This window comes from Sesamum indicum, linkage group LG3 (assembly GCF_026168435.1).
Source record: "Sesamum indicum cultivar Baizhima isolate 11 linkage group LG3, ASM2616843v1, whole genome shotgun sequence".
In the NCBI taxonomy this organism is placed as follows: domain Eukaryota; kingdom Viridiplantae; phylum Streptophyta; class Magnoliopsida; order Lamiales; family Pedaliaceae; genus Sesamum; species Sesamum indicum.
In genome coordinates, this window is record NC_142659.1 from 28,785,905 (window position 1) to 28,811,782 (window position 25,878).

Here is a 25,878-nt window from a genome sequence, read left to right on the forward strand (position 1 = left end):
TAATCTTAAGACACCACATAGATTTGTATCCCAACACCTACTACAGTCCTAAACATTTTATTATATATGTACATGACTGGAAAACGAAAAAGAAGCCAACCTTCTAACCGGGTGGACAACTTTGATCATTAATCCAACAGTAGGTGTTGTAGTAGGATTAGTCATCTTCTCTGTGTGCATTCACAAGACAGGACAAGAGCGCGTTGAAAGTTTGACTTGTCCTAATAAAGCCCAGTCCTAGTTCAGTCCACCACTCCCCTTCACTTACTCTCTCTCTCTCTCTCCCCTCAACTAAAGTAATATCTTATTAATTTCTTACAAAGATTAGCATTATCTTATGTTGTTTCCATTGTAAGTTAAGTTGAGTAACCGTCTTACTTTCCTCACTCTTGTCACGCAACTTCCCTTCCCTTCCATCCCCCCTTCTTCACTCCCCCCTTAATCCTTATATATATATATACATACATCTCTATTCTTTCCACCATTCCTCTCTCTCAGTCTTCTCTCTATTCAACTCTCTCTCTCTCTCTCTTCTTCTTCGGAAATTATTACTGCTTTTCTGTTGATCTGATAATGGCACTTGAAGCTTTGAACTCACCCACCGCTCCTCCACCATCCTTTAAGTTCGATGCCGCCACCTATTTTGAGCCATGGACTAAGGGCAAGCGGACCAAGCGCCCTCGCAGCCTCGGCCGCCTTCATGATGACGCCCCATCTGAAGAAGAGTACTTGGCTCTCTGCCTTGTTATGCTTGCTCGAGGCGGCGCTCCGCCCCTTCACCCTAAGCAATCGCAGCCCCAACCACGGATTCCCATGGTGGCGTCCGCTGATCCTTCTAAGTTGGTGTATAAGTGTTCCGTCTGTGATAAGGCGTTTGGATCCTACCAAGCTTTGGGAGGGCACAAGGCCAGCCACCGCAAGCTCAGTTCCGGGGATGACAACCCCACATCAACCTCCACCTCCACCGCCACCACATCCACCGTCGCTACTGGTGGTAGCGGCGGGAGGACCCATGAGTGTTCTATCTGCCACAAGTGCTTCCCCACGGGGCAGGCCTTGGGGGGCCACAAGCGATGCCACTACGAAGGCGGCGCGCCGAGCAGCAAAGGCGCGGGAGCAGGGAGCAGCGTGGCGGCGACGACGACTTCGTCGGAGGGCGTGGGCTCCACTGTTACCCACCGGGATTTCGACCTGAACCTGCCGGCTTTGCCGGAGTTCTGGCGGGGGTTCAGCTCCGGCGTTGAGGACGAAGTTGAAAGCCCCCATCCCGCCAAGAAATCCCGTCTTTCGTTGCCGGCGAAGTTGGAAATCTTTTGAAGAAATCAACACAACCACAGAATTTAGTTACAAATGATACGTTTTTTGGTTTGTCTTAATCATTGGTTAGTAAGAATTTTTTGGGTGTAAATAGAAAGTGGAAAGAAATCAATGAAATCCAGCCATTGTTTAATTGATTTATTCTTTTTGTTGTTCTGGTAGATCAATTATATATAAGGTGTTTGCTTATTACTGTTCAATCAAATCTTGGCTTGAAATGATGAATTTTCTTACAAGGTTATAAATGAGATTCTGAAACGAAAATTTATGAGATCCGGCTCTATTTGTTTAGTCAAATTACAAATGTTGTGAAGAAAATAAAAAAAAATGAAGATATCGGTAAAATTTAAAATTTGCTTGCTCATTAATAATTTATACTAAAACACTTTTAATATTTTTTAAAATGTAACATTCGGTCCAAATACTACTTGCATGGCTGTTATTAATGTGGTTTAAGAAATGCATCTGATATTAAGAAGTTGAATTTTTGGCATTTACAAAAATTGGGGGGGGGGGGGGGGGGATGGGATAGTTATAGTAGCTTAAAGAAGAAGTGAAAGGAGGAGAGTGGGACGATGATGTAATAAGGGCGGCCTGGCCGATCTCTAACTGTAATAAGGCTGTCCATCCATCAACTCGCGTTGCACCACATGACATTCCGTGCTCACCCCCTCTTTCCTTTTTCCTCTCTTTCGCTTTTTCTTTGTTTTCAGTTTGTCATGTTGGGGCGTAGTGATTAGGATCTAGTCTCCTGTTATTTTATACCATTAATTGCCACACCCCACCAAAACATAGTAAAATTAGCAAAATAATTAAATTAAATCGACATTTTTCAAAATTATATTTAACTATATTTTCAAGTACACTTATCCTTTAAAGTAAATTATCTCAACATTCCATCAAAAAATGCACTTATAACTTTAAAAAGAAGATAGAGTGTTTGTACATAACTTATATGAACATCCCATCAAGAACTACACTTATAACTTTATAAGAAACAGAAAATAGTTGTTCATCAATGAAACTTAACTTTATGTAGTGTTGATGTAATTTACCTTAAAATTAAAAGCAATAAACAATGGAAATAAAGTTAGAGTCAGTGAGGTTAAAGTTTCTTTAGTTTGGTTTATTATATGCTGTCTTAGATTGATAATGGGAGTTGAAGATGAGGATGAAATTTGGTAAGTGGATAAGAAGATGGAAGAGGCAATAATATATAGTGTGAACTGTGAAGGTGGGGGACTATGAGAAGTAATCCTATGGTTTTTTTTTTTTTTTTATGTGCAAGCTGATTAAGATGAGACAAATGGCTAATCTCTACTTAAATTAATGGATTCTAATATTAATTAATTTAAGTGGTGGGCATATCGTGTTTGGCGTGATTCATTACTGTGTTGTGTGCCACTTGCTTCTAGACAAGATGCGGTGTGGACATAATAATCCATTAATTTGTATAAGAAGCACTTAAAATTAGATGAACACATGGAATTTTCAAAGTTCTTGATGTGAAAATGTTGGAATCAAAATTGAAGTGATGATTGACAAATCCTGTGATAAATGGATTCCTACATCGTGTATGAAAAGGCTGGTCCAAGTTCAAATAATGTACGCGTTAAGTGGAGCAGAGGAGTTGAGTTGATCTTCATGTTTTAGTTTTGACTTTCCAAAGCGTTGCTGTAATGATACTAATATATTTTGTAGCCACTATTGGCACAGAAACATGCGACATAGGCATTATGTGTAATTAATTACATAATGGAAAAGAGAGAGTGGGATAAGATGATGAGAATGGGTGATATACATGTGCGGCATGTGTATTATTTTGTTTTCATGAGTCTTCTGTTAGCAGTCACGTGGACCTCGTTCTAATCAGTTTCATCACCAATAAACAGTATTCAATTCAGTTCACGCCCCACCAACCATCCTTCCAAATTTAACACTCCACCCCATCCCAAAACAACCACCACCAAAACAAAACACAAAAAAATCTTCAATCGCCCCAAATTAAAGATAGCAAAACCATACATTTACCTTATAATTGATCATTTTTATTTTTAAGCTGCACATAAAATATATCGTTTAGTTGATTTTTTTTGTTAAACTGTACATAGATTACACGACAAATAGATTATACATATCATATAATTAGTTCAAATCTGAAACAATTCAGATTAGAATTTCCCAACTGATTAAGTAGAAAGAAACCAACAATTTGGGTATTTCGATTGCACGGTACACAAAATGACGAACTTCATTAAATAGAAAAAATATGTCTAAGTGGTGAATTTCGTATTTCGGTTTTAAGGTACACAAATTGATGAATTTCATTGAACTGAAAACATAAGGCTAAGTTGTAGTTTTTATCAAATGTGAAGATAAGATACCACTGATTGCGAACTGGCATATAGCATCATACTGCCAATAGTTTCTCTTTCAACTCCGAAATCTAGAAGACAACAGTGTCAAGCATCGTCCCCAGTGTTTGGACAATGTTTGAAGACATCAAATTTGAGACGTGTTCTTCAAGATGCTTCTTAGCATCTTGCCTTCCCACATTAGCAATAGCTAGTTTTTCTGGCGGCAGCTCATCCTCCTCCTGAACTGCTTTGTTATATTTCATAGCCAGATTTAGCATTTCCTGCAATTTTGTGGCCAGATAATAAAAATTGCTGGATTAGAACAAGAAAGTCGAAGCATACATGATATGGTAAATGAAAGTGATAATAACAGTAGATAATGCCGAAGCCCCAGGCGTAGAATTTTTCCATCTGACAAAGGAGGAGGAGCCGCTTTAATTTATGTCAAGGGAATTGAGCCAGAAGAGGAAACTACAGCTAGATATCATGTCATTAGAATTGTAGTTTCCATTCCATGTTCTCATGGGTTATCATTCTAATTCTCAATTGTTGAATCTCTATACATCAAAGTAGATCGCGAATTGAATGAAACCAGTGGAAAATACATTTCCACTGATCATCTTTAGCGAACAGCTAATAAATAGGCATTGCAAACCCATTTTATTTACTAAAAACTATTTCTTAATGAGGCAATCAGCCTATAGGTCCATTTTAGTATCACGAATTTTAGATGATTGACATCTCACTCATTTTTAAGCCCATGTCAAAATATATTGACCGTCAAAATAAACTAACAGTTGATTCGTTTATGAGAAGCTTACCTCTAATTGAAAAACAATCGGAATAGTAAAATGTAAAAAGTCATATGAGATCCTAAAAGTACCTGAACAGTCTGCTCATTTGTTTTGGAGTGGGTATCAAACCGCTCAAGGGTCAAACCATCTGTCCACTTTTTCTTGTGAAGATTTAGGAGCATCTTCTCCTCGAGTTCATTTTTCCTGTAATTTATGGCTATGGAGTAATAATGCCTGTTTAAACCGTGAATCAGAGCCTGCAAAGGTATCAAGTCTTATACATTAGAAATAAAGGGTTAAAAAACCTTCAAATTAAAACCAATTAATGAGACATGGGACTTTTACTTGGATAGACGGTTTATTAAGATGCCCTAGGTTGGATGTTGTCTGCCTTGGCTCTTGACCGAGCATCATGGTTTGAGGGTTAATCAGACGGAAGGCATCAATTACCACCTTCCCTTTAACACTCTGTATTGGATCTACCACTACTGCAACTGCCCTCTGGTTCAAAGCTTCAAAACTCTGCATCACAAGACAGGCAATAGCAACTATGAGAGCCTATAGATGTAAAACCACAAGAACCGACTAAACTGATAACGGTACACAAGCAAGTAGCAAACTTCCAAACGTGTTTGTCAGGGTACAGCAAGTTTCTCGCAAGAGAAAGCAGCAACAAAAAGCAGGTTTAATGATAAAACCTATCCCGTGCTCATTTTGGTTCCATGACCTACCCTACCAAGTGCCAATATGGAATCATGACCTTCCCAACCCACAACACCGCCATCTGAGCAAAACTATTACTCTTTTATTTTCTTTGGTATTTTGCACCACAACAAAAAAGAATTTAAACTATATCAAAACAAATAGGCTAATGGTAAGCGCAAGACACCCAAGCATGTAACTTAAACTATATGTACAACATAAGCATGTATCTCATATTAGAAAAAAAAAAAACCATCAATTAATCAAATACATTTCAACTAGACAACCATAATTAACAGCAGAGGATTACCTGTTGAGTATTGATGTCAACACCAGAAAGCCAGCATCCAAATCCTGGATGTGAATGGTACCAACCAACCACCATTTCAGGTCTGTCCACAGGAAAGCGGATGGTACTAACTTTAGTTAAAAAAGCACCAGGTGCATGATTTGCAGACACAAGAAGATGAAAATCCTCTACAAATAAATATTTTTAAACGGAAAAGAATCTCAAGAAAAGTTGATGTTCTCATAGCTTCTTGAAGACAAGACGTAGAGCCAACAATTAAATACAAGATAGTTATCAATCTAAACCCTTGCCTCCAAACACAGCTGTAATGTAAATTGCCAGAGCTCATATTTCAAAGACTGGACATAATATTGCAACAAAGAATGCGGTAGTCCTGTTAATGTGAAGTGGATGTAAATGGAACAGTTTGTCTTCCTCTGGCTTGCGGAGTCATAATCTCAATTTCAAGGAAATACCAAAGATAGAAGCCTATTCCACCTCTAATCACTGGGCTACCAATTGCACATTTTTTCCCTTCAGTCAGGGGAAAATAAACTATGAACCACATTTATATCTAATGCAGTACCATCCATTTCACTAAGTTCTACTAAAATCCAAATTTCTAAAACCACTTACCACTCAATCCCCCTCCAAATTGCCAGAAACTGCTACATTACATTATTCAAGTAGACTAAACTAATATATAACAGAATCTAAAGCAACAATGTAGGGGGGGTGGGGGAGGAAATTTCCTTCTTTTCAGAGCATAATATCTCCGCACCTGCCAGTTTGCTTGAGCATGTCAAGCATATTAGTCTGGAAAACGTGATCGACGGCCTCAACACTGACCCCAGTCCCACTCTGCGGCATAGCAAAAACGTCCACCACACGAACCGTATACTCGTCCACAAACTCCCCAAGCATCAGACCCATTACTTCCATCGGCACCCCAGCTCTACCTACAATTAATCATACACACACCGTAAATCCCTAATTAAAGGGCAAATACAACCAAACAAAAAAGAACTCCTCAGATTTACCGTGTTTGAGCATCTTGAGAAGGGCAAGAGAAGAGATGTAGACTTGTTCGGAGGAATCGAGCGTAGGGGAGTCGGGCGGCGGGTGGCCTAGGGCTCCGCCGGCTCCGGCGAACATCCGGTGCAGTCTTTCCATGCCGGCCATTCCGTCTTTTCTCTCAGATTTGAATTTGTTTTTCCTTTTTCTTTTTCACGCTCGATTTCTTTTATAGATTCTTGTTGGATTTCTCGTTTCTTTCCCAACAAGACAGGTCAGAAGGGAGGCAGGGTATAAACTGTAATGCTAAATGTTTGCAAATATACCCTTGTACTTTTAGTTAATCTCGTTTTTATACCATACTATCTCTTTTCGTCTATTTTTATCTTTTAATATGCCAATTTTCGATCCCCATAAATTACTTTTTAGTCATTAAAAGAAAAGGTAAATCATAGTAGATTTATGAAATTTGTTATAATTATAGACACATTTTTATTATTTAAAAAATTATAAATACTTTTATGAAATTAACACTCGTTCAACAAATATATCCTAAAATAGGCTTTTACGAGACAGTTCATTAATTTTAGAAATATACACGTAATTTTTCAAACAACAATAAATATTATAATTATTATAAATTTCACAAAAATTCATTAAAGTTTACCCTTAAAATATTGTTGTAGGCTTCCGAATAATATTACCCTTTTTTTTTTCTATGCAGTTTACTATACTTTTCAGCATATTTAATTTAAAAAATTAATTTAATATATTAATAATTCAAATAAATGAATAAATATAAAGGGAAAAAAACACTATAGGAATAGATGTATAGCTAAATTTTGTGCAATAATTTTAGTATATCCTCTTACTTTAGTAATACTACAAATCCCAATCAAAACATTATTTGGGCTTGGACCAGGAAAAAGAGGGCATATTAATGGGCTTGGGCTGTTTCCCCAGCTCCATTTTATTGGCAAATTTTATTTTAAACATTTATAAACTCATATATTATAAGATATTTTTAAAATTTTATTATCATAAGTTTTTAAAGTAATGGATATGATATAATTAAGAAGTTTTTTAATTTTTTTAAAAAATTAGAAGAGTTTGCTATTTTTCTAAAATTAATCGAGAGTTTCCTTTCTTTTTTTTTTTTTAAATTTATAAACTCCGAACCTCTCTATTTTATAAGTTTATTCTTTGAAAAATATTACTAAACACTTTTTAGCATCATAAAAAATATATATTAAAAAATTTATAAGCTCATTTGAACACTCTCTTAGTTTCACGTGACCTTGAGAACATAATTAAAGTGGAAAAAATCACTCAAAAAAAATCAAATTGGCGTTTATTTGAATGCAGTCACTCAATCATATAACCGGTTCTTTTATATTTATCATATAATTAATTATAAATTTTAATAAATCCGTTAAAAGTTGAATCATATATTTTGACAAAACATGACTAATTCAGTACGATTAGGATTGATTCCCTACTTTTAAACTACAAAAATAAAGATTAATTCTCAAAATAATAAAATAAATGTAAAAGATCCAACGGCTGAAAATCGGCCCCTCCAAAAAGCCGCGGAAACACGCAGCCGCTCGAACCCAGAGTTTGGAACCAGATATTCCCTTCCCATCACTCCTCATATATCAATCACATCACCTTTCCTTCTCAATAACGTCGTGTTTGGTTCCATTACTATTTTTCAGCTCATAACATATTTTAATCACTTTTCCTATATTATTAATAATATAAATAATTAAATGATGAGTGTTGAAATAATAGTTTTGGTCATATTTATATTATTATTCCTACAAATTATGTGTTTGGTAACGATATTGGCTTTGTTTGCCGTCACTTGTCATCTATACAATCTTTTAAAATATATTTATAAGAAAAATTAATTATTACAACAAACATACATTAAAACGGTATGTTGAATAGATAAAAACGTAATAATTACACATTGAAAATGATCGTTTTCCTATTGAGCATTATATTTACGTCAATTACAATATTAATAGAAAAGCGGGTCAAATAGATCAGATCGAAATAATTACGTACATACAAACAACAATAATTTTGTAAAGACATTTTGTGTACTACTCAAAACTCATAAGCGGGATAAGTGTTAATTAATAATACTCTAATTTTCGTTCAATTTGTGCTCTCTGTTTTGTGCATTTTCTTCTATCTTGCTTTGACATTTTATCTCTTCTTTCTTTCCTTCTTTCTTTCTTTTTTTTTTTTTACAAATAAATTTATGTGGTGTTGGAAAACATATCGTGTCTATGATGTTATTTGACCTCTCTTTTCTTCTCACCTTTTATTCAAAAGAATCTTCTCATTTATTTGTTTTTTTCAAACTTTTATTTAATTTTATTTTCTATTTTCTTTTGTTTTAACGAATGTATAATAATTTCTAACCAATCAAGAGTTGACATTGTAAGAAGATGGGATTTTGTCATACTTGGGACGTACCAAACATGCCCTTGAAAGCAAACTCGACCAGGGTTACTTTTCCCACAACCCTACTCTACACACACTGTTGCTGCTCCTATAATTAACGCCAACCTCACTTCTTCTTCTCCTCTCTCTCTCTCTTCTCTCTCTCTCTCTCTCTCCTTTTCCATTGCCTTTGAGTTGAAGGAATCCCAGAGGAAAACGAAGAGGTTTGAAGGAAAAGATTTCCCGTTTCCTTCAAGTGCAAGATGAGCTGCAATGGCTGCAGAGTTTTGAGAAGAGGATGCAGCGACCAATGCATCCTAAGGCCGTGTTTGGAATGGATCCAAAGCCCACAAGCGCAGGGCAACGCCACCCTCTTCGTCTCCAAGTTCTTCGGCCGCAGCGACCTTATGTCCTTCATCGCCGCTGTCCCTGAAACCAAAAGACCAGGTAAACATGAATTAATGAACAATCGAATCTTGAACAGAAAACCCAGATATGTAGTGGAATCAGTCTTTTTGCATGTGGGTTTTTTTCCCCTGATCTCATGATTGCTTTTTTGTTTTCCTATTTAGCTTTGTTCCAATCGCTGCTGTTCGAGGCGTGTGGGCGGACGGTGAACCCAGTTAACGGGGCGGTGGGGCTGCTATCCACCGGAAACTGGCATATATGTCAGGCGGCGGTGGAGACGGTGCTCGCCGGAGGCGTCCTGCGGCCGATTTCAGTGGGAATTGTGGCGCCAAACTCGGATGAAGCATCCGGATGGGGGAATAATCAAAGCACATCGAAGCACAAGGGGGTGGTGCATGGATCGATGGGAGGCAGCCGGAATTGCATGGAGAAGACGGCGTCGTTTGGGTCGGGGATATCGGAAGTTTCGCGTGAGAATAGGGTTAAAGGAGTTGGTAGCAAAGAGCCAAAACTTCTCAACCTTTTTGCTTAATCATGCTCTACCCCAACAAGAGTTGAGCCTTTTTTGTTGTGTTTGGGGGGTGGGGGTGGGGGGTGGGGGTGGGTACTAACTGCACTCAGTGAAGGAAAATTGAAATGTGATGATCTGAGTTGAGATGCCTCTAGATTTTTTGGTTAATCGGAAACTGTACCTCTTTGTAATTTAGAGACTACTCCATCTTTTAAATAAATATTTACAAAACAAATAATGTTATAAGAAAACAAATATTCTCTACATTTATTCCAATTACTACTCTATTTTGGTAACAACCCCATTTGAATTATAATTTGAAATTTTAGATTAAAAGAACATTATATGTTTGAAAATGATACTATGTTTATAGTGATATACCATTTTGAAAAAAATAAGGTTGTTGAGTTGGGGGGGTGCTACATGGGAAGAGACAGTTGTGTGGTGTGTTAGTGTTTTAAGTAAATTGAGAAGGGGCAGCAGTGCAGGCATTGGGGTCCGTACAAAGTATGATCTGGTTCGGACATCTGGGAGGAAGTGATGAATATATATATATATGTTTTCTATGCCCCCAGTCTCTCAAGTGATGCCCTTCCCTTCCCACCCCTCCCCTCCCTCTGCTCCTCTGTTTCCGCGACCAAATATTCCACCCCCGCACACACACACACACACACACACACACACACACATACACATTTGACCCATGTTTTCACACTACACTACACATACATTTGGGCATGGATTAAGGGCTATTGTTTGTTGTAAATTAAAATGTGGGACTTAGCCACCTATCCCTACTACTACGCAATCAATTCTGGTATGTTTAAGAAATATTAGGACACCTTACTAGATACCCATTTTGATCATGAGTTGATTGTTCTAACTCTGTTTTTTTCAATATTTTGTTTTTATTCTAATTATCAAATTACAAATATCAAAATTAATAATAAAATTATTTACAAATTTAAATAAAAGTTAGATAATATTATATGAAATTCAATCTGTACTTACATAAAGTCACATCAAATTGCAAATATTGGATAATACTCAAATTTTTTAGCTCTTAATTGCATGTAGAGTCATGAGATCTTAATATTCATTGTTCAGTTAAAATTTCACCATTAAAATTGCAATGTGAACACACACCGAGTATTATTATTATTCAATTTTACGTAATTATAAGTTTGAAGAGTGTAAAATCAAATTAATTATATGAATGATGGTAAGATACATATATATATATATATTGATAATTAATGTGTTAGCATGTGAAACAACATACCTAGAACACAAATATGATCCCTTCTTTCAATGCTTATAGAAAACGTCAATTAATTGGGTGGTGGTAATAGACACCATTATATGTATACATTTTTAAATAATAACACCACCAATTGTAGTACTGTTGTACTTGATAATTAATTATAATAATAATAATAATAAGGAATTGGGTTGGAAGATACAATTCAAAAGGGGTGCAATCCACGTCATCGGGGCCCCACTAAAATCCCCTCCTCCACGAGCAGTGGGATCCACGTCATCAGACGGGCCTTTTTCTTTGTGGTAATAATTGAAAAAAAAATATGTTTGTTGAATGGGACAAAGACAAAGTTATTTTTATGCAATTAATTATTAGGGTGAGAAAAAGAGAGGTTAGTAGTGGCAACCGGATTCGCTTTAATGTTGCGTTTCGCCGCATACGTTGTGGGCCCAATTCACTTCTTTATGTTATAACTAATATATATATATTTACTAGTTATTGTTTGTACTATTTATATGTTTATAATCAAATGAGTACGATATAATTTTTTTAATATATAATTATAAATGATTTAACTGATTAACATGGATAAAAGTGGACATAATGAAGTATAAATATGACAATATTAATATTTCAAAAACAACGTGGATCATTTAAAATATTGAGATATATATTTTATGTGATCAAGGGACTGCCTCGTTTTATTTACAGTTACACATGAATTTCAATCATCTACAATCAATTTATCAATATCAAGTATACACAATTAACTAATAACTTTATCACAATAGACCAACAATTACTGTTAAAATAGATCACATATTGGCGAAACTTGAACTCGTGATTTAGAGATCGTGAAACCTCAACCACACCAACTAAGTTAGATCTCATTAACCATTTTATAGTTTTTTTAAACACATAGTGTTAATGACTAAATTAGAAAATACCTATGGTATATTTAAGTGGAACTTAACTTGAGATCATGAGTTTGAATCACATTGACATGTGAGTGTTAACTTACTTTTATGTGATAATTTTTTAGCAATATTAATATATTAATCAATTGCTCAATTTATTAAAATATTAATATAATAATGTAATTATGCTTCCATTAAAAAAAGAAAAAAAAAAAAGTGGAACTTGGTAAGAGAATAAGGTAAAGGGTTCAAATCCAAATTGCCTTTTGCTTTTATTTTGTTTTGGACAAGTAGTGTCACAGATGGTTGGTTAAAAACATGTTCCCATGTTATAATGAAACAATGCTTAGTCATTTGATTTGATTACCATTATACAGAATAAACATATGCTTGTCTTCTCTACCTCTATCATACAACTAGTCACACATGCCCAATTATCAAGCTTAATTTTGTCATATCACCTATAGCAGCAGGTTCATTTCCTTCATTCTTTTCCCAGAATGCAAGAATAAGACAATGAAACTAAAACAAATCATACTTGCAGAGGACAATCGGACTGCTAACCTATGTATATATATACATATATCTAAAACGAATACGAGGTATACAATCTAATATAGAAAGCAAGATCTCCCACCCTCCAAAAAACACACTCTGGAGCTGCTTTCTGCAAATCTGGGAGATGAAGCACTCTGAGGCCATCTCTACATAAAACAAGAATACTTTGTTCGACCACCATCTCTTGCGTGGTGTTGTGGAAAAATAGTAGTAATTTGAATAGCATTACTGGTATGCAATAAAACAAGACCAGCGTATTTACACTTTCTTCGTTAAGGTTGTTGAATCTTGCAACATATGGGTTCTCAGGCTACAATAAATCACCTGGCATGATATCTGGTGTTAGCAAATTTGATAGCAAAGAGTAACTAGAAGCAGAATAACTTTAAACATGAGTAAAAACTGTTCAGGTGGAACTGGCCCTTAATCTCACCTGCAGGGGTATAAATGCTGTTGACAATAAATCTTTGAACTCGTCAAGTAAGCGACACTCTCTTGCACTTAAATTAGAAAGTTCCGACACAAGCAAGTTCGTTTGTTCTGCCTGTTGATACAAAATGGTTGATAGAAATGGTGAGAAGATGAATTATGCAAACATCGGAATATTGGTCCTCCATTTACTCTGTTTAGCTCACTGAATACAATGTAAGATTGGCACACAGGAAACTCCTTCACTGTTGTCCAAGAAACCTTTAAATATCATGGGTTAAAACAAAATTTGGAATCTTGCCCTTATTATAAGGTATCTCCATAGCATCATCGACACAAAGTCTAAACTCCTGACTGCCATCAAAGACCAAGCAATTGTAAAATATAGTCCCAATTCATTTAACTATTATTCAATTTCAGGGTTTTCCAAAAAAGTCACTTCACCAGAAAGAAAATTTTAGAAGATGGTATAATGATAATATCAGCTGCTTGAGGAACAAACTAAAGCTAATAAAGTTTTCATAGTACTTTGATGAGTAAAGAATGAGGAAACAACCTCAAGTTGCAGATGATGCACGACAAGGGTGATATGATCACTCAATAATTCAATGAGAACAAATTACCTTTGTTGCCAAAGAGCATACTGAAGATGCCATTGCTTGCATCACATCAACAGCTGAAGAAATAGCTTCTTGCACCTTTTGAACATCAGCCTGGACATGTTAAAAAGAACAATGGAAAGGAGGCACTAGCTTCTTTTAGCTCCACAAAATCATAAACTGCCTAAGTTGCGATAACTAAAATTTGCTTCATTCAGAAAAAGCACCAGCATACCGTTGCACCACCAACAACAGGAAGGCGGATGGTGCTAGCTTCCAATGCTTTAATAGCACTAGACAATGAATTCCAGTGATCTCTATCAATTAGATCCCAGTTCACCAAATGTAGTTCCTGCATCCAACAAATATAGCCAAACACTGAAGAATATCCCTATAAATCAACTATAGTTATCCACAAAATTGTTGCTTCCAGCATCAGTTAATCATGCACACTCTCATGCAAATCTGATAAGCCACAGTGAGGGGAGAATTTTTAACACCATAAATCCCACTGTGAACTACTAGAAGTAACAACATGATTGATATATAAATTTAACTCCAAAAAAAGTCATGTCACAATAATTAATTTCAATGTATGCCCATCAGTTCAAAATTGTTTCGTGCCAAATTTTGTGATGGATAGTTTCAATTACATTAGAAAGAATTGGAATAGCTGCATGTGGTTATATTCAATTACATCAAAATATCTGCAATTAGAACCCATCACGTAGAAATCAAGAAATAGCATAAATAAAATTCAATACAATAAGAATCTCAAAAGCAAATGTAACAATACATTGATCAAACACTGAAATTCCACCAGAGAAAGGGCACAGGAGAGAGAAAATATTCTTACTTGTTCCTTTAAAATAGAATAAAGCTTCAGATTATGTCTCAACATTTGCAGTTCAATTCTCTTGGACTTGACAGAACGCTGCAATTTTGAGGTAGATACCCAAGCATTATAGAGGCTTCTCTGGTGACATGAGGAAAGTGCTAGAGATGAGAATACTAATACTTTTCTCAGAAAGCTATAAATCAACAAGATAAGAGTAACCAAAATGTAAATTAAAAGATGGATGTTAAGTGAAATAAATGATCCCTCTACCATGTTGTATCAACTAAATGACATAGGGACATAAAACAAAAGCACATGCAGTTTTGCAGCAAGCTCAGGTGAAGAATTGTGGTACTATCAATCAATCACCACGGGAAAAGTAAAACGTCTTTAATTTTGAAGCAAATGTATATATATAATATATATACACATATATATATGTGGTTCCATTGTTAACACATATCACATTTGGATCACCAGCAGGAGAGACATGATTAAAATGGAGACCATTTGCCAAAAATCTAAACAGAAACTATATCAAGTAAAATACTGCAAGAACCAAAACTAATTCCTCCTTTTTAGGTTGTCAAACATCAGTTCTTTAATACTTATGTCAGACTCATCCAGCAGAACTGACACCAATTAAATCCTGCGGCAGATTCGTCAAGTAAACTAATTGAGAAAAGTAGAAGAGCTCTTTCACAAAATTTCAGGCTTTGGGCGTGCAATGAAATTATCTAGTGGTACTCCTTAAGAATCTCATGTCATTGAAAACTGGGCTGCTATAAACAAGTACATGTGTACTTGCAGTTCGAATCTGCTTTTCATGAAAATGGACTTTGTGCCCTTTGTTCAACCCCACAATCGCTTCACAAGTCTTTATATTTGAAGTAATACAACTAAACGTAGTTTCTAAAGGGAAACAGCTTATTTGCCACCACAAGAACATCAATTTTTCCCCTTCATTTTCACTCCTGCAGAATCCAGCCACAGAAACGAGCTTTAAATTTGGGAACCGGTAAATCCAGTTAACCCCCCAGAAGTTGTTTACAGGAATTAGTGACCTTCAATTCTCAGACACGGTACATCATCAATGTTGTAAATGGGGGGAGCCAGCAGTACTATAATAAATACAGAATATATTAAGCCAAATAACCCAAAAACTTTGCAATCAGTGTTAATCATCTTTACCCTGACCATTAATCCAGGAGGCAAGTTTCACGGCGTATCATTAATTGGTTATTAAATTCTCTGATGATAGTTTTAATAGAAAAGAGGGACTTGAATCATATAAGTCTTATCATTCCCCAATAAGGTTGGTCTCAGAGGCCAAAAAGGAAGCAGACTCTACGGCGTCTAACTTGGTTATGTTCTTTTGAATTAGGTTGATTATGTTTCTGACGCTCAAAACGACATGCTGTAATTTGTTTACTTCGTATTTTTCAAAAGTCAAAAAAAGTGGGGGCTAATTAGTACCTCTGCTGCCTGTTTCTGTACCAACAGAGCATTCTCTACCCTCGAATTTGCTAGTCGCCACTGCAACTGCCGGTTATATAATAGTCTCAAGTTATGTGCATCAACAATTCGACTCTCTCCCAACTTTCCTCTCCTCACATCAGCAGCAAAGCTCAACATCGACGGTGTGCTGCACGTGTTATTGACATTCATTAAACTACTGGCACCATTTCTAGTTCTTGTTGGACTAGGCATTCCCCTCAACAGAGCACCAGTTGATGAATTCAAGGCCTTGCTTGGTGAAGCTACCCTCGCACCCCCTCGAAGAGGTGACAATCCTTTGCATGGAAAAACTTCCCGAGGGGATGATACAGGACTATCATTTTGAAATTTTTTCGTACCAATTAGTTTTGGAGAACCTTCTCTACTTGATGCATTATCTGATGCAGGTGAAGCAGGATCTGGTACTTTAAGTGCCCGGCTACTTACTTCTTGCCAAAACCTTGTTGGTACAGTGATCCCACGTGGCCCTCCTCCCAGTTGATTCACGCTCCCACTGGCGGTACTCTCTGATGAGACACTCTCGGAATCGAAATTCAAGTGATCAACTACATTCAATCGAGTATCAAGCTCAAAACTGTTACTCTCAGCCTTCAAACCCATACCAACCTCATTTCCACTATTTTCATCAGCCGTCGTTGTTCTCAATTCGTTAAGCTCAGTCATGAATCCATTCAAATTCCCTCTCTCAGAGCTGTAGTCCATACTCCGAGTCAAAAAACTCGAATTCTGGCCGCGTGATCTCCCCGGCCACCGGTGGAGCTGATCACTTTGCCTTGAATTCTCCCTGTCCCTCTCCGTCTGATCTCTGGAAGGAGTCATCCCTGCTTTCCGCCTCTCTGGAGTACCTTTCCTCAAACCCCCGGGAGTTCCCACCGACGTCGGTGACGGCTTCACCTTATTCACTGGCAACGAAAACGACTCGCCCTGAAATGACACCAGTAAACTCCGCACTGACGTCATTTGCATCCTCTCCGCGCTAAACGTCGTTGCCGCCGCCGGCCGTCTCCTCTCTGCAGACACTGCCCTCTCTTTAACGGCGCTTTTTGGTGTAGCAATTGATGCTCTGCTGCTGAGCATCGGAGACTGAGACCTCCTCGAGTAAATTGATGATCCGGAAGTGGACTTCGTGTTGGTTGATGAAGAAGAATTCGAAGAGGAAGATGTTGAGAAGGACAAGTAACGGGACGTGACCTCACGAGCTTTTGGGCGGCATGGCGACGCATTATCCGTCTCCGAGCGAAGCAACGGCGGCCGCTTCTGGTTCTGCGAGGAGAGCTGCTTAGGTTTGGATGCCACAGCAATTACCATTTCATATCTCGCGACGAATTGCCACACCCTTTCAAACCCTAAACCTCCAACTCGATACAGCGAATTCAGTATGGGAAACGTGTGTGTAATGTGTGCGAGAGAGAGAGAGCAGAATTCAATTAAGAATTAGCTACTATAATGTGATTAGAGAGAGAGAGAGAGAGAGAGAAGCGGAGCGGAGCGGAGGTTTAACGAGTGCTTTTAGAGGGAGAGAGAGACGAGAAATATGACCGTTACGACGACGGCGAGGGTATATATATACGGGTAGGAGGAGGAGGAGAAGAAGGAGGAGGGGACCGAGATTTTGGAGCATAACTGCCGTGTACTGTGTGAGTGTGTGAGAGAGTGACAATTTTGAAAATTGTCTCAAAGCAAAGGAATGGTCAAATCCTCTCAAGATGTTGTACGCTCTGCATACCTTCTTGTGCCTTCACTTATTCAGGTAAGGCCCTGTTTGTGCTTCTATGAAGCACGCACCACATCAAAAATATAATGGGGGGAGTATTTAAAACTCAAAGTAATGATTTTTCAATTTTTTTAATTTCAAAATACTTTTTTTAACAACATAGTTGATTTATGGGTAATTTTATGAACCTCGTGTCTAGACTTACCCCATCATATCTTCAATTTACAAATTTAGCCTTGATAATTTTAAAACCCTAATATGTATGGTTTGTCGTAATTATCCGATCGTTGTAGCATTTGTCAGTCACGTGAAATCGTACAATTGATAGAAATATATAAATAACTATCCTTAATACTCTAGGTACAATTTTTGTCATTCTACCATTCTTACGATCTAAATACATTCCCCCCCCCCCTCCCCCCCCCCCCCCCCCCCACCTATCTAATTTAAACATTGGAAGACTATTACATGGGACTTCTCGGTGTGGATCTAATGCTGGTCTATTTTGTAAATCACATTGATGGCCCTTAAAATTATGGGATCAGACCTATGAGCCAAGCACGCTAGCTCAATTGGCCATCAGTAGGAAGACAAGGCTCACAAACCTATTTTCTAACTTTCTGAATTAGCAGGCCCAATTTATAAGTCCATTTCAGCTGGATACTCATTCTACAACTGGGAGAATACATCATATAGCTTGTTAATCCAATTGTACGTATCATCCCAGAATATCTCTAGGTGGTTCCAAACAAATCGGTGAAAAATGAACTAGAAAGTGTACAAGTAACCAACTCTCTGATTTTTTGAGAGACATGACAAGATTTAGCCCACCTCACATATCTCAATCAAATCTAGTTCAAATCACAAACAATTGTTTCTGGATGATAGCCAACGCACTCTACAACAGGTACATGCCTATAAATTTAGACCTTGTGCAGTCATTTGGTAACATCATTATTCACTCTAGTCTCACTTAGCCTCTCTTTTCTCTATCAGATTGTAGGTTATTTTGAGCATATATTTTGGACTTCACATGAATATATGTCACTCTCGTATTATATTCTACCATTATTCTCACTTTAATTCAAATTTCTCTTTTTTATTATTTTTTATAAACCATTATTGATTTAAGCATTTGAGTACGGGATTAGTCCTCGTTGATCTTAGAATTTCATTGAAGATCATTTGGTCTTGTGGTTTGACAAAAAATTTGATACGCACCACACATAATTAAAAAATTTAAGACGTATCTTGCTCATTAAGAATATCAATTTTGTATACTCACTCAAAATATCTTAACCCGACACATCCGTAAGAACAATACTATAATGGATGGATTTAAAAAATATTTAGATAAACAAGAAAAAATAGAAACGAAAGTCCAATTCTAAAACCCTTGGAAATAAATTTCTTTTTGAAAGAAAATACTGGTCAAGAGATTAAATATAACAAACTTCAAAATCAATATGCTATAAACTATTTTTAGTAAGAAAAATACGGCGACCCCTTTATTTTATTGTTGCATTCTTCAAGCTGTAAAAAATTTTCAAGATCCAAACAAACAGAGCCTAAACAAATTGTTTATTAAATGGGAAAGCCATTGACTGGGGGTTGAGATATTTAACCGCGCGACACGTGGAAGCGCATGGATGGGGTTACATCCTACGACGACGTTTGGTGCTACAGAAAGCTGAACGGCCATGACAGTGACATGTGGTGAATCCAAAGACGTTAGGTGCTTAGGTTGAATAATTGTTGTTTAAGATTAATTTAATGATGGGATTAATGATAATAACAATGATCATAACTCAACTGATAGTACTGAGTTTGGTCACCAGACCAATACTTAATCATGTTTCTTGCTTACTTAATACATCATCTGTCCTATCATTAATCAATTTATGTCTTGAAACATGATCAGTTCAAAATTCTTACATTTCAAATTTTCCTAATTTACAGATTCGGACAAACTATCTGAAGTCATAATTCCTTTTTACATTTAATATTATTTAAAAAAAATTTAATTTATTGTATCATAGGACGTGTTCAAATATGCTATTTAAATTTTAAATATTTTTCAATTGTGAGGTTTGGAACATTTCAACGCAGCAAGACTTATTGGTTCTTCCACTTCAAGTCAGCAATACTAAGCAAACTATTTACTTAAAAGAATAAAAAATAAAAGAACGTTACTATTTTGATGATTGATGGGAATAAATAAAAGTATGTCGAAAATCAAAAGTCAAAAACAGATTGTGGGCACAAAAAAGAGATGCATGGAGTGATGGACCATGCATATGCATGCATCATTGCAGGTCCATGCCTTCTCCTGCACGTAATTTTCAATCCACCCTCCTCACTTCTTTCAATTTATGAGAATGTCGTCTACATATTTTTATGAAATAATTATATTTACACTTATTATTTATGATTTATTTATATAAATTATTTTTATTTATTATATAATTATAAATATTATATAGAACAATCAAAAAGTAAGAATAATTTGTCTAATAATATTGACGTTTTTTTAAGAAATATATATATATATATATATTTTGAAAAATAAATATAATTTGTGTAAATAATGTTGATGTTTTTGGTTAATATATGTGTAATTTAAAAAAAACACGATTAATTTGTACAAATAAACTACAGTTCGGTAGATATTAATGTAATTATCTTTATTTTCAAGCTCGCTTATACGATTCAAAAAATAAAATTGTACCATCTTTTACGCCCACCTAGAAAATATAATAAGGATAATAAATTTAACTTAAAACTTAGTAGATTTTGTTCAATTAAAATTACAAAACTATGCTAACATCAAATATATTAAGTACTTCCACGATCTTATTTTATTCAAAAAAAATTCCAAGATTCATCTCACAAATTCTAGAAACATCTTCCAAAATATATAAGTTTATAATTATTTTCTTTTTTCAAATAAACTTAGCCAAACGCGGTGCGAAGAACATATATATGATGAAGGACATAACTGGGATGCATTATTATCATGATTAAAGAAGTGGAATATTTAATTATGATGTTACGCAATGATTTTTGTCCAAAAATAGACATTAACTTAGCCCCTCAGCAAAGAAAATAAATTAAGAGAGACAGACAGCCTTCATAATTATACCTTAATAAATTTGCAATAAAGAGACAATATATGTTGTAAAGGAACTGTTCCATTGGAAGAGCAGAGTATTTTTCTTGCTTTTTTTCTGATATAAAGAGAAATGAAACCACATGCACAAAGCCATGATTTGCAAGCCAAGTCTTGAAAAGCATCATCATCTTTATGCCCCCATCCATCACTGTGAATCTTTCTGCTTCTATTTTAATTAATTCTCTTGCCTAGCTTTTCCTTTTTTGTGTAGGTCTACCTGTTTTTTTTAGGTCTTCTGCCCTGTCACAAACTCTATTATTTTTAAGTCGATAAATTTTAACAGGTCACCGGACAATTATGTTTATATACATTGAATCATTTGATGCGGCAGCAGTACAAAATCTTTTGTTTTTAATCATAAATAAATTAGCGTTGTATTTTATATTAAACTTTGTACACATATGTGGATCATATTTAGACCATTTGAAAAGATAAAAATATCCTCGAGTATCGTCAAAATTATCAAATAGTCCAAGGACCCCTGTGTCGGTCCCTTGAAATAATCCGACCTGAATTCAATCCGAGTGCGACTAGTGATGTACTTGATCTCCATGACTTTCTAATCAAGATTGAACCGATGGTATTTGACAATTCGTCTAACTCCGAAACATTGCTATAAATATATAGCCCTGAATGTTAAGTATATTCTTTTTCCGTATTTTACATTCTCGTTCTTCACATTGATACCAACCTCACTAGTTTAAGTATTAGAGGGTTATAATCAATGCCTTCCTGGTGTGTTCTTACCAACTACGAAGTGCAGAATTTAGACATTAATCCTAACTTGTAATTCGACCCTTCGATCAATGTGTATAATTTTCATTAGATTATAAGTGTAATATTTAATATAATATCAATTTATGATTTTTTTAAAAAAAATCTGAATCAAACAAGAGGTGAAATTAACTCTTTAATTTATTGTTATGTATTTATCCATAAGACCATATTATATATTCTTATTAGAAGCTGATGGAGTGCATGCTAGCTACAAGAGTTGTCAGAATTGGGTGAGGGGTATTTAAAGATTAAGTTGATTCAATGCATGGCGTCGAGAGAATTCATCATCTCCTCATTCTTCTTGTCCTATTCTTGCCATCGCTTTTCTTGTCATAAAGCTGTCAGTGTAAATGAAATGTAGCCTATTTATGAATCTCACCATCCATCATCCATAAGTAGCAGCAGCAACAGGACAAAACTCATGCACAGATTTTGCCATGGCAAACTGGGTTCGAATTCTACGGATGTATAGACATTAATCTTAATAGTAGTTACTAATTAATTATACATATTTAATATTAATAGTTAATATATATTTATTATTGATGACTGAAATTTATGATGATGTAATTATTGATTAGCATATAGTTATCGTAATAAGGATTACTTGCAGTAAGAATATCCTTATCAGCAAATAATGACAGCAGGAGTTGGAGGTTTGTACTTTGAAGAGGGCCATTGCTTGAGAATCACTTCATGCTTTATTACAACACAACAGATAAAGCAACAGCATTTGATCACATGAAGATGAGGCCTTCAACCTCAAGCATTGGTTCCCCAGCAACAAAAGTTGGAACAAAGTATTGGTCCCCTTTTCTTTTCTTCGCAATCATTCTGTATTTCCACTTTCAATCCCAAGGAAAAGAAGAGAGTTAGTGTAACTTTGTAGGGACAGAAATGTTCATGAATTCCATATCCATATCCCCACCGGGTTACTGTATTATTCAAGTCTAGGTAGCTAGGACAGATTTGTTGGCGGAAGGGTACGTAACAGTAGAAATTCTTTGAGACATTGCGCGATTTCATCAGCGTAACATCACCAACACGGTAGTAATAAACTCTAGAGCCCATTGAATCAAGCATTACAAGTCAGTTACCACCAAACCATGAGTTATTCAGACGTAAAATGACAAAACTATGGTTACATGGTAAAACTTCAATGTCATAATAGTAAGCTGAATGAGGTCCAAAAGCACAGGCCCATTAATGGAAGAAGTCTTGCAACTCTGGGCTCCTTAAATAAGGACAGGAGAAACTAAGATAATGGTGTTATATTCATTTATATCCAACAGAGGAAAGGTAGAGAGGATGCGCAAACATGTTGAGCTTCAATAGAAACATCGTGCAGTGATCCATTAGCAAGTTATGAACAAGGATCAATACAAAGTTATCGGCATTCTACACTAACGTGCATTTGCAGTATACTTGAACAGTAAACAGAGGTGAAAAGATAGCCTCAATATCCTCTTCACACTATGACTAACGAAAGTGAGCGACTAACAAAAGTGAGCTAAGGCAACCCACCTTGCTGTAATTGACTGGGAGGAGGAGAAGGTTCTGGGATGTAAGGCATCAGAGGAGCATCGTGCTCTATAGGACCTGGCCTTATGGAACCTGTCGAACTTGGAACTGGATCGATCGGGCGGTAATCTTCCAATTGCACGAACCCTGCATCATTCTCATCTTTGCTAGTAGGATCGATGTCGACCTGCAGATATGGAAGTGAAGAACAAAAGTTTACTCCTTGATAACTGTATATCTAATTTATGTTTGATTTCCAAGGTATATTTAAGGAGAGAGCTCCTTGCTGAAGCATTAAGAGTACCTTAAGTTTCCGGCCTTGCACGGTAAATGCCGTACCATTCCTGCTGCCTATTGAACACATTGTAAGGAAATTACTAGACATATAATGAGACGTACATAGAAACAAGAAAGAAAATCAAACACTAAACTACATATTAACATTATTTAGCACATTGTCGATTAGAAGATGACAAAAACATACAATTTTCTCAAGTACTCGTAGTGCAGATTACTTAACCATAGTTTGAGTGTGTTCTCAGGATTATCTGTTGATCACTTAAGAAAACAGGACATTCAAACAAAAGCCATTGAGAAAACGCACCCATGAGTTCATGAACAAACAACAAATATCTGTTTTCACCAAGTGCAAAGAGCATCATCAAACCTTCACACTAGTAAATATTTCTTTGCCTGACATTTCCAAAGAGCACAAATGATACCTTCCCCCCAGGCGTACCAAAATACTTCCTTGATCATCATATCCATGTTTTGCCTCAGAGAAAAACTTAAACTTTCAAAGCCCTTCAGATATATCAACAATTTATGCATAAGTTTCATTTAATGTGTAATTTCTCAAAAACCCAATCCTTATGAAATCCTGCTTCACCCCTGATCCTTTAACATGGTTCCACTCTTAAGCTTATGCAACCATATTACCATTCTGTATGAAACTAAATACTGTCGTAACCAAGAAAAGTTTTCTGCAGAAAAACAGACCAAAAAAAGCACCAACAAATTCACCTGGACTTGATGCTGTGCTTCCTTTGCTGGAACAACCAAGATGCATAAAATCAGCTGTCCCAATCAACCAGAACATGAACAAGAATCCAAAACCCTTCATCACTACCAAAAAAGACAACCTTTTTCTAGCCAAAGAACCCTTCCCCTTTTCCACCTCAAATCCCTTTATAAATTTTCTCCACGACCTCACCAATCCACAAGTAAATGACTGCCAAAAGGAGAGAAACGGTGGCCTTGGGAACTTAATTTCAAGCAAAAACCTTTAAAATAATAAAAAGAAATCAGCCCATTCAGAAAAGTCTAGCTCAAAATAAAGCAGCAGCCTCTCGTCACCTTTCCTTAGATTCTTGAAACCCAAAAGTCCACCCGGAAATCCGCGGAGATAACGAGAAAAAATAGCAATGTATTCGACCCCATGCCCAAAATATATAATCATTTCAAGTGAAATAAATTAAAACAAAAATGATTTTGTGGGAGTTCGTCATCATGAAAAATCATGTGGGGGTGTTCATGGCCATTGCTGCTGCTCTGGATCAGTGAAAGGGATGGCAAGAAATGTGGAGTTAATGCATTTCTCGTTTATTTTTTGCTGCAGGAAAAGGACGAAATTTGAAATAAATGATGGAGGTGCGGTGGAATCCGAGCCGTCTGCAGCCTTCAAGATTGGCCTCTCTGCACCGCAAACACTCTTCCCGGTGAAAATTTGTAGCATGTGACATGTTTGCTTGACGGTGGCCAGAGTTTGAATCCCGCCACCTGTTATCTTTTATCACATGTTCATAATGTTACATATTTATAATTTATAATTTAATTTAATTGTAGTTTTTAATTTAAAAAATTATGTGTTCAATATTTATTAGTGTGAGAATAATATGGAATAACAAAGTGTGTTAAAAAGATCACTCAGATAAGTATATAGGTAAAATTGTAGCTCAGTTCTTTAATTGTGGTGTTTTTCATATTTGCTTATGCAATTATTGAAATTATATATAGGGATAATTCAACTTTCTATATATGAGATTTGATATAATTATACGTAAATTTTTGTGGTTTGAAAAATTATATCCAGCACCCTAATGTTTGCTTCTGCCTAACAAATAAATTCTTCATTTAAGCAAAATTCATCGAATTTGATGAATTAACAAAAAAATTGGATAAAAAAAATCTATATTTACCCCCAATTGACTTATAATTACTGATTTATAGCAGATCAAATAAATCTTTTTATGACCAAATTATCCTTATGTGTTTTCACGTGTTTAATGCATGTGAGAAAGTATACCTTCATCATTATATGGGTAGTTTAATTCGAAAATAAATATTTTGACTTGCAATAAATTAATAATAAGTCAATCAAGGGTAAATATCAATTTTCATTCAACTTTTTTGTTAGAGATAATTACACTCTCCTCCCTAAGGTTTATTGTAATTACACGTAGATCTCCTGTAGTTTGAAAATTGCATCTACTACCCCTGAAATTTACTTTCGTCTAACAAATATGTCCCTCTATTGGTTAAAATTCGTCGAATTTATTGATATTAATAAAAATTCAGAAAAAAGTTTATATTTATCCCTAAATGACTTATTACTGACTTATAATAGGTCAAAATAATTTTTTTTATGATCAAATTACCCTCATACGTCTTCACTCGTTAATACATTTGAGGAGATATATTTTCACCATTGTAAAGATAGTTTAGT

The 25,878-nt window shown here is 35.8% G+C and overlaps 4 protein-coding genes and 1 pseudogene across 5 annotated transcripts; 2 read left to right on the forward strand and 3 right to left on the reverse strand.

The window, feature by feature from the left end:
• Nucleotides 1–458: 458 nt before the first annotated feature.
• On the forward strand, nt 459–1,458 carry LOC105159111 (zinc finger protein ZAT10 pseudogene; annotated as a pseudogene).
• Nucleotides 1,459–3,542: 2,084 nt separating this feature from the next.
• On the reverse strand, nt 3,543–6,756 carry LOC105159112 (26S proteasome non-ATPase regulatory subunit 14 homolog). The gene is made up of 6 exons (XM_011076063.3): nt 6,500–6,756; nt 6,241–6,418; nt 5,481–5,562; nt 4,814–4,990; nt 4,558–4,725; nt 3,543–3,955 (listed from the first exon to the last, which is right to left on the reverse strand). Exons 1-6 carry the CDS (start codon nt 6,639–6,641, stop codon nt 3,764–3,766), a joined length of 939 nt encoding a protein of 312 aa, XP_011074365.1. The 5' UTR covers nt 6,642–6,756; the 3' UTR covers nt 3,543–3,763.
• Nucleotides 6,757–9,022: 2,266 nt separating this feature from the next.
• Nucleotides 9,023–10,113, forward strand: LOC105159113 (LOB domain-containing protein 38-like). The gene is made up of 2 exons (XM_011076064.3): nt 9,023–9,377; nt 9,503–10,113. The coding sequence occupies exons 1-2, from the start codon at nt 9,194–9,196 to the stop codon at nt 9,868–9,870; spliced, it is 552 nt and encodes a 183-aa protein (XP_011074366.3). The 5' UTR covers nt 9,023–9,193; the 3' UTR covers nt 9,871–10,113.
• Nucleotides 10,114–12,489: 2,376 nt separating this feature from the next.
• LOC105159114 (QWRF motif-containing protein 2) lies at nt 12,490–17,719 on the reverse strand. Its single transcript, XM_011076066.3, has 6 exons — nt 15,928–17,719; nt 14,470–14,589; nt 13,849–13,965; nt 13,638–13,727; nt 13,019–13,129; nt 12,490–12,909 (listed from the first exon to the last, which is right to left on the reverse strand). Exons 1-6 carry the CDS (start codon nt 17,275–17,277, stop codon nt 12,844–12,846), a joined length of 1,854 nt encoding a protein of 617 aa, XP_011074368.1. The 5' UTR covers nt 17,278–17,719; the 3' UTR covers nt 12,490–12,843.
• A 5,222-nt stretch (nt 17,720–22,941) lies between these two features.
• On the reverse strand, nt 22,942–24,859 carry LOC105159115 (uncharacterized). 2 transcript variants are annotated; one of them, XM_088878294.1, is made up of 4 exons: nt 24,510–24,859; nt 24,177–24,384; nt 23,458–23,504; nt 22,942–23,340 (listed from the first exon to the last, which is right to left on the reverse strand). In XM_088878294.1, exons 2-4 carry the CDS (start codon nt 24,274–24,276, stop codon nt 23,143–23,145), a joined length of 345 nt encoding a protein of 114 aa, XP_088734420.1. In that variant the 5' UTR covers nt 24,277–24,384; nt 24,510–24,859; the 3' UTR covers nt 22,942–23,142. The 2 variants fall into 2 exon arrangements, with proteins under 2 accessions (XP_088734420.1, XP_088734419.1); XM_088878293.1 differs by having other exon boundaries at nt 24,177–24,859.
• Between the last annotated feature and the right edge of the window lie 1,019 nt (nt 24,860–25,878).

Bases quoted from the DNA above. Each gene is read 5' to 3' on its own strand.
- LOC105159115 (XM_088878294.1), bottom strand. From the start codon at position 24,276: ATGAAGGGTTTTGGATTCTTGTTCATGTTCTGGTTGATTGGGACAGCT. The intron at 23,505-24,176 runs GTGAATTTGTTG...TGTGTTCAATAG, and splicing joins AAGCACAGCATCAAGTCCAG to GCAGCAGGAATGGTACGGCA. The intron at 23,341-23,457 runs GTACTCTTAATG...CCATATCTGCAG, and splicing joins TGCAAGGCCGGAAACTTAAG to GTCGACATCGATCCTACTAG.
- LOC105159112 (XM_011076063.3), bottom strand. From the start codon at position 6,641: ATGGCCGGCATGGAAAGACTGCACCGGATGTTCGCCGGAGCCGGCGGA. The intron at 6,419-6,499 runs GTAAATCTGAGG...GATTAATTGTAG, and splicing joins TCTCAAGATGCTCAAACACG to GTAGAGCTGGGGTGCCGATG. The intron at 4,726-4,813 runs GTAAAAGTCCCA...ATACCTTTGCAG, and splicing joins TTAATAAACCGTCTATCCAA to GCTCTGATTCACGGTTTAAA.
- LOC105159113 (XM_011076064.3), top strand. From the start codon at position 9,194: ATGAGCTGCAATGGCTGCAGAGTTTTGAGAAGAGGATGCAGCGACCAA. The intron at 9,378-9,502 runs GTAAACATGAAT...TTTCCTATTTAG, and splicing joins CCCTGAAACCAAAAGACCAG to CTTTGTTCCAATCGCTGCTG.
- LOC105159114 (XM_011076066.3), bottom strand. From the start codon at position 17,277: ATGGTAATTGCTGTGGCATCCAAACCTAAGCAGCTCTCCTCGCAGAAC. The intron at 13,728-13,848 runs GTATGCTGGTGC...TAACATGTCCAG, and splicing joins CTGTTGTTGGTGGTGCAACG to GCTGATGTTCAAAAGGTGCA. The intron at 13,130-13,637 runs GTAATTTGTTCT...TTGTATCAACAG, and splicing joins TATGCTCTTTGGCAACAAAG to GCAGAACAAACGAACTTGCT.